General features: G+C 38.7%; 1 protein-coding gene across 2 annotated transcripts; it reads left to right on the top strand.

Moving 5' to 3' along the window:
* The first annotated feature begins 429 nt into the window (after positions 1–429).
* Positions 430–7315, top strand: LOC115674485 (tryptophan--tRNA ligase, chloroplastic/mitochondrial). Of its 2 annotated transcripts, XM_030596875.2 has the most exons (15): positions 430–588; positions 809–940; positions 1162–1249; positions 1337–1378; positions 3446–3535; positions 3651–3773; positions 4436–4507; positions 4735–4847; positions 4946–4967; positions 5046–5111; positions 5274–5330; positions 6135–6181; positions 6385–6466; positions 6619–6708; positions 6923–7315. In XM_030596875.2, exons 1-15 carry the CDS (start codon positions 536–538, stop codon positions 7055–7057), a joined length of 1212 nt encoding a protein of 403 aa, XP_030452735.2. In that variant the 5' UTR covers positions 430–535; the 3' UTR covers positions 7058–7315. The 2 variants fall into 2 exon arrangements, with proteins under 2 accessions (XP_030452735.2, XP_056166399.1); XM_056310424.1 differs by lacking the exon at positions 1337–1378.
* Positions 7316–8132: the final 817 nt, after the last annotated feature.

The raw sequence follows: 8132 nt of genomic DNA, 5'->3' as shown, positions 1-8132 counted from the left end.
CTACTTCAAAACTCTAAGGTTAGATGTGCTTAGTACTACTCACCTTAGGATTGACTCAAAGGTAAGGGTGCTCCCATACCTTCGGCTCTGAATAGTTATGAGTTCGATTTCTGCTCTAATACCTTCCTAGGTACCTGGGTAATTAGGGTCGTGCCCTTGAAAAACAAAAGAAATGTGCATATTAAAAGTCTTAGCAAAAATACGTAAAGTATCCTATGAATGCTTTGTGTTAGAATATATGTGTGAGTTTTGTTAAAAAAATTCCACATTGGAGAATTGGTGTGGTATATAGCATTTAGATTTAACAAAATTTTGATGAAGAGTAAATGTATCATATAGGTATAAATTTGAGATTTTTGGTATTATAGTGGGCATAATTTAGAGTTTTTTTGTGGCTTTTGTACTTAACTTAGAGAAATAAAAGAAAAAATTCCGCTTCTACCAATCGGGTAAAACAGAGTCTGCGGTGAGCGAGCGCACAGCAGCCACATCCGCTTCGCTCGTCCCACCCGCAGAGCTTGGAGAAGAAGAAGACATGGCTCGCTCCCTTCTCTCTCACTTCCCCATCCTCTCCAACTCCACCTCTCTGTACTCTCTCTCTCTCTCTCTCTCTCTCTTTCCCCCTCTCGTGACTGTATGTACGGTTCTCTCTATGTGTGTGCTTGTGGGTGAGCGTGGGGACTGCTGCAATGTATGTGCAATGCCATGTTTGAGGGTGCTTGTACACGTAGAAGCCTGTATGTAATGGTTCTTTGCGATCTTGAAGCCACTAGGTGGCGATTTCTCATTGCGTCATTACGTCGAACAGGTCGTGTGCCGTCACTCCGAGCAAGTGCTTCGCAAGGCATCTTTTTGTCAGACCCAAGGCCTCGAGTTTTCATTGTCTCTGTACCCTCTCGCTCTCCGAACCCACCGTCTTGGAGACTTCCGGCTCCATGAGGTGCGTTTTGTTTTTTTCGCTTTTTTCTCCGGGTGCTGAAATGATTGCCCAATTGGTTTATTTGGGTTGGTTTGGTGATTTTGGCTTCATTGCTTTGATGCCTAATTTGACATCTCTTTGGTGATTTTTTTACTCCATTGCTTTGATTTGGGTTGACTTTGGAGTGTAATTGAGTGCAGAGTTATGTTAGCCCCATTGATGCTCATTCAGTTGCCTTACAGGAAAAGGATTGTTTCTGGAGTCCAGCCCACAGGTTCCATTCACCTCGGGAATTACCTCGGCGCCATTAAAAATTGGATTGAGCTTCAGGTTGATGTTGGTTTTCCTGTAAATTGTTGTGGTTTGTACTTGTTGTTATTTCTTCATTTATACTCACTCCTGGTTTCGATGCCGCAGAACTCATATGACACGCTCTTTTTCATTGTGGACCTTCACGCGGTATGTTTTTGGTTTGGGCATAGTTTTCTCTAGTTCAAGATTATTAAATGATATAAGGGTACTGGGTGGTTTGTCCTTCTTACTAGTTGCATCTAGTGTAACTGACAGAAAAGCAAGTCAATTGATCTTTTCTTGCAGTAAAACTGACACAGCCCTCAGTAGCATTATCTTTCCTGATATGCATGAGGTTGTACATTTCCACAAAAAGGTCCCATTTTTTTTAGTTTCCAATTAAAAAAAATCGTATTAGTAATATTGTTGCTCTTTTTCCAATAAGCTAGTTAACTAGGTCATGCCAGATCACGTAGGTTCATTATGCTATGCAAGACCAAAACGTGCACCTTGATATTCCAAAAGAACATTGTGAGTGGTTCATAAATGCTGTCTAGCTGACCAACACTGAACAGACAGAGACTGTAGTTATATATTCGGAGAAATTGAGTAGATGATGGGGGATTCACTTGAAGGAGTTAAACATGGAGGAAAAATATCACGAGCAAGTTTCGCATTAGTATTTAGGAGAATTCTCTTCCAGAACAAAATAGCGGCATTATGTTATATTTCTGATGTCAGCATTGAAGTAAACTCACTGGTGGACATAGGGTGCTGGTGGGGCTTCTTCCTGATTGTCCACCGGGTGTCTGACAAATTCCCCCTTAAAATTAATTTCTTTTGAAGTAACCTGAAGAAAAAATTAATGTACTTTTTCATCATTTTTAAGAAAATCTTATCTTGCCTCCCTAATCCTGAACTGTAGCCACCATCCAGTAAACTCTTATGGTAGGTTCTTAATATAAATGTCAAGCTTCCACCTTCCAATATACTTCTTACCACCAATTTTCGTCCAACGTGATTACTGAAATATCAATTTCATCTGAGTCATGCAAGAACTTGGTATAGAAGGAGATTTTTGTAGACTCCATCTGGAAATAAGGAATTTGTTGGAAGGCATGTTACTTCATGAAGGATGTCCTCTCCTACCCATTCGAGTGGAAATCTAAAACTGTGATCTTGACTCTCTTTGCTTTTGGATTTATGTGGATAGTTTCTCATTGACACCTCAATTTTCAGGTGATTTTCTTGTAAGTTTTTTAATATTTGGCATGGATATAATGTGTTTAATCACCTCATAGGTCAATAGAAGGTGTCTCTATCAGCTGGTTTTAGGCTTCTAAATAAGCTATCTAACGGACTATAATATTAACTATCGGCGACTGACACTGAAAAATTCGGAAGCTATATTAATGAGAACATGTCATACCCAGTAAACTTTTAGGTCAGCCAAGCTCTGGCCCTTGGTCTAAGTCTTTTCTACAAGCTCTAGTCCTTGAACTAAGCTTTTTCTACATTCATTAGATTATTTGAGGCATTTTTGCACTTTTTATTTCTGCCCAATCTAATACAGGTGTGTATCCTGGTCTTGTACTTTACATTCTTTATTATTGGAGCCATGAGGCTGTTTTTTCCTCTAGCCTATCATTTAACTACATGCTATCGCCGTTGGAGTTGATTTTTATTTGGTCCTAACATTTCTTTTTAGTATTTGTCCTGTCTTATACCATTTTTAATAACCCTGTTGGACAAGACCAAGGGATAGGGTTAACTGTTTTCATGCGGTGCAATAACATTAAGAAGAAAAAAAATAAAGAAAAACACAATGGTGAAGGAGGCAGGCTTGGGAGTCTTCTTTATCAGACATGGATGGGCTTGGACAAAACCATCAGGCCAGGCATGGGCTCTGTTAGGGCTAGGTAAAGAGAAAATTCCTCAACATCATACCCAAGCCTGCTTAGGCCTGCCAATTGATCATATCTAAAAGAATTTGTATTCATGTCGATATCTTTGTGTAATTTAAGATCTTTTGATCCTAATAAGATATCTTATGATTTAAATATAAGAATTAGAACGTGTGGGATGGAAAGGAAAATTCCAAGTTGCTTTCTTCTCAGGCAGGCAAAAACTTTGAACCGGATATGGGAATAAATGTTTCCAAAGTTTTGTAAAATGCCTTCTAATGCCTGTTCAGGCTAGTTTTAAGTACATTTTGTTGGACATTGTCATTTACAGATAACACTACCGTACGAAACACAACAGTTAGCTAAGGCAACCAGAGATACAGCGGCTATATATTTGGCATGTGGCGTTGACACTTCCAAGGCAATTTTTCTCCCCTCCCTGCTTTGAAGTATTCTCTGAATTAAAGGAACAGTCATCAATTATTTGCACACTTATTCTACCTTTGATAGCATATGACTTTAATTGTCGCATACAGGCTTCTGTGTTTGTGCAATCCCATGTCCGTGCTCATGTAGAATTGATGTGGTTGCTGAGTTCGGCTACGCCAATTGGTTGGCTTAATAGAATGATCCAGTTTAAAGAGAAATCTCGCAAGGCGGTGCGTTTTAATTGTACGGAAGCTTCATCCTCATCGATATATTCTCCTTTACTTTTTACCTTCATATCATATTGTACATGAATTGGCTAGTCTTTTACTTGTACCGGTCCACTGCTGCTGTTATGGTCATTCTTCTTAAGTACCATTGACCATCCTGGTTGATTAGCCTGACAAAGGACCGGCAAGTTTGAGTATTGAGGAAGTTCTTCATGCAATGTAATGGAGGGAAAAGTCTCACCTTTTCCCCTCTTTTTTGAAGAACTAACGTTAAGCTTCTGCAGTAAGTGCCAAGTTGTGTGCCTTTAATTGACTTTTGTCAAGTATAAGCCCTTACTCCTTTGGGTGATAGCTCTTGGAACCTCTTTGAAGTCTGAGCCACAAGATCAATCATTTGCAACAATTTTAATTATAAATTCCCTGATATGATTTGATTCGTCTATTAGATGATAGATTTGTAATGGTGTAGCTCCACTGGTAATATTTCATAAACCTAGATAAATCCCAATGACCATATATGTGACAGCAACATGTAGGTTTTGAGATAAATGGTAAGCAGACACAGTGAAACCCATTTGGCATATATACGATCTTTTGCTGTTATATGCTACTTTTATGTGTTATGAGTTAACAAAGTATTTTTTACTTTAATTTTGACTTTACAGGGAGACGAAAATGTTGGTGTTGCTCTATTGACTTATCCAGTTCTTATGGCTTCTGACATTCTCCTATACCAGGTAAAAAAACAAGAAATGTATTGTTTTCTATTTGCATACTATATGAATTACAAACAAATCAATAGAACTTATTTAGTTGTCTGTGACAAGTGTCTATTTTCTTCTGTGTTTTCTTTTTATGGCCCTTCTTGTTGAGTGCTTGCGACGTTGGTTTGCTTTTAGAACTATCAGTGATCATTAGTTCAGAACATCCTTATTAGCTTCACCATTGGGGGACAATTTTGCAGTCTGACTTTGTCCCTGTTGGTGAAGACCAGAAGCAACATCTGGAATTGACCCGTGAACTAGCTGAACGTGTTAACTACTTATATGGAGGAAGGAAGTGGAAGAAATTGGGAGGGTGAGGATTTCCATTTTTCCACCTTGATACTTTTGGAAATTCTGGATGTGCTTTCCATTCAGACTTTGATCCTTCATTATCCTCACTGTTTGTAACAGGAGAGGAGGAACAATTTTCAAGGTAAGTTTCATTCTGAATGCTGAATCCAGGCTCTGCTCAATAAGTTTCAAACTGCAGTGTTTGCTATTCCTGATATAGGTTCCAGAGCCCCTTATCCCTCCAGCTGGAGCAAGAGTTATGTCACTTACTGATGGTCTTTCCAAGGTCATGGAACCTTCTATATTCTCCAAAGAAGCTTTGATTCAATATTTCTGCTAGTTAAATTTTCAGTTTGTAAAACAATAAATTCGTAGAAAACCTTTTTCATCGGATTGAAGGATGAGAACTCTTCCCAACATAACAGAAATGTGGGCTTCATTCTTGCAGATGTCGAAATCTTCACCCTCTGATCAGTCACGGATCAATCTTCTTGACTCAAAAGATGTGAGTTTCCCCCTTGATAATGTTGCAATAATTTAATTTGTTGGCCACATATGACACCATTGTGTGTGGCTGGTGACTGCCTTATGCATGCCAGTTCTCTGATGAGATAAATTTGAAGCTGCTTTGATATTTTGGTCATTAGCTATCGTTTTTTTTTAGTTTGGTTGGGTTTTTTTTGTTTTTCTCTGTGTGTGTGTCTGTGTGTCTGTGTGTGTGTGTGTGTGCGTGTGTGCGTGTGGGGGGGGGGGGGGGGGGTCGCAATTAATAGTTTAATGAAACTTGCTACGTCGCGTAGGAGTTACCTGAAACACCATGTTGCATGTCAATCTAAAGAGGAAGTGGCACTTTTAGACATAAGAATAGTGATGAACATACAACACAGCCACCACCGTTAAGATGGGGAAGTGGCATGTCAGATTGCATTCGACTGACTTAGTGCAATATAAGCAGAGCCATCTCGTTGTGCATTTTAACTTTTTGCCACCTGAGCTATCTTGTTGAGCACTACCATTTTAACTTATTGCCACAAGAGCCATCTTGTTGTGCTTATCAAAACCTAGGAAAAATTAATTTCCATCTATATTTTTATCAATGCACGCATCTATCTAAAGTAATTTTTGTCAGCTCAATTCTAGAATTTTTTTTTTTCTGTGGGGGGGGGGGGGGGGGGGTGTGGGGCGTGTGTGGTCAGGCAGCTTAATGTCTGTCTGTAGTTTGCTGATGCAGGTTGTCAAAAGATAAATTAAATGTGTATGTTTCTCATGTTTCTTTGACCGTCCTTGAGTTCACTTATTTGTCTTGTAGGTGATAGCAAACAAGATCAAACGTTGCAAAACTGACTCATTTACAGGGTCGATACTCACTCCTTCAACTTTTATCGTTTCTGCTGTATCGATGCTCTGAAATATTGAAATATTGTTGTCAAAATTTGGAACATGAACATATAATTTTTTTCTCTGGAGTTCCTCTATAAATAAATGTTGTATATCATGATATCCTCCTTGTATGCTGTCTGCTGATCTTTCGTCTTTTGCATTTTCTTGTTATCATTTAGTTTGGAATTTGATAATCCTGACAGACCAGAATGCAATAATCTACTTTCAATATACCAGCTCGTTTCAGGAAAAACCAAAGAGGTAATGCAATTAGAGATGTTACTGTTAACTTTATCAGTCGTCACTGCGTACTATGGTATTACATTTGTCAGTCTTAAGGACTTGACAGTGGCTCTTAAGCTCTTTTCGATACACTGCATCAGAAAGTTTAACTAGCATGTTTTATACCACAGGAAGTTGCAAAAGAATGCCAAGACATGAATTGGGGCTTGTTTAAGCCCCTCATTACGAACGCCTTAATTGATCATCTGCATCCCATTCAGGTTTCTACTTCATATCATTTGTCTTTTTAGATGATCCTGGTAACTTCAGGAGAATATTACATTAATCGGTTGCAAGTCTGATTTTCATTATTTGACAGCTGAGATTTCAAATGTGTGACAGTTGACAGTTCTTACTTTTGTTGTGCTTGAGTATACTTTGAATGGTTAAGTTTGCCAAATAGTTGATGGTTCATCCTCTCTTCGTCATTTACAGGTCCGCTACAAGGAAATCATGTCCGATTCAGCGTATTTGGATGGTGTATTGGCAGAAGGTGCTGCAAGAGCAACAGAAATAGCAGATGCTACCCTCAATAATGTCCGTCAGGCAATGGGATTCTTGCGGAGATGAGAAGATTTTGATACATTAATAAGTTTTACGAGCACACCACTTGGTAGATTACATTAAAGCTCACTTCTACATGATTACCAACATAAGTTTTCAGATGATTCTTTTCAGCAATTTTTTGACTGAGGAAAAGCAATATTTCTGGCAAAGGCTGTCATACATCCATTGATGTGCTAGGAAGGTGTTTCCTTGTATTATGTGGGTTCAAATTGCTTCCACTCATAATTTATATGTTAATTCTCTTTCGACTGTGTTGTATAAGATTGTAACTCTTCATTCTTGATAAATCTGAAGCTTTTGTAGTTGAAGAACTTTTATCGACTCTCGCCACAATGTTCAACCTTTCTGGTTGTGAGCAGATTCTTAGTTGTCAAGTGGTAAATGCATCGTGAAGTAAAATTCTAAATTTGGGACTTGTGATTGTGAATGATTTATTGAATTGAATCGGCCTGCCATGGGGACATAACAATCACTTGCACATACAGCTCTTAGGTTAAGTAAGAGATAATCAGCTAACATTGACTTTACGATGACGCAGATGTGGGGAATTTTTAGTGTTATAGGCTTAGGACTGCATAGAAGAGAGTTAGGACTATTTGAGCATGATTCCTTTTGGAAAACTCAGATGGCTTTGTTCAAAAGATGCTTTCTGATTTGATGAATCCAAGTGCAGTTAAATTATATGCAGGAGGCAGAGAAACTGAGCTAGGGACGAAGACAATCATCATTAACCTGATGAAAAGCAAAAAGGAGAAAAGGGAGAAAGCTGAAAAGAGGCCTCAAAAGTGTAAAGTGAAAGATGGTGTTTTATCAAGGGGATCAATCATGCGTATATGGAGTGCATGCGGGGGTCTACCACTTAGGAATGGACTCTTATGCTAGTAATGATGTGAACGACGATTTTCATATTCAATGAACACTTCAACAAAGTATCAATTCATCAAAGAATTATGGTTTAGTACTTTGTTCAACATTGTTGTTCAGCACACCAAAGAACAAAAGTTGGCATCCCACCAATCCAAAAGATGCAGACTCCCTTGGCTTGCCGAAAGTGTGCATGCGCGTGTAGAGAGAGAGA

The sequence above is a fragment of the Syzygium oleosum genome, unplaced genomic scaffold, assembly GCF_021117445.2.
Source record: "Syzygium oleosum isolate NSW1041296 unplaced genomic scaffold, Sole_v2.1 Sole_v2.04, whole genome shotgun sequence".
NCBI lineage: Eukaryota > Viridiplantae > Streptophyta > Magnoliopsida > Myrtales > Myrtaceae > Syzygium > Syzygium oleosum.
The sequence above is the reverse complement of the archived record's forward strand: the minus strand, read 5'-3'. Positions and strand labels throughout refer to the sequence as shown.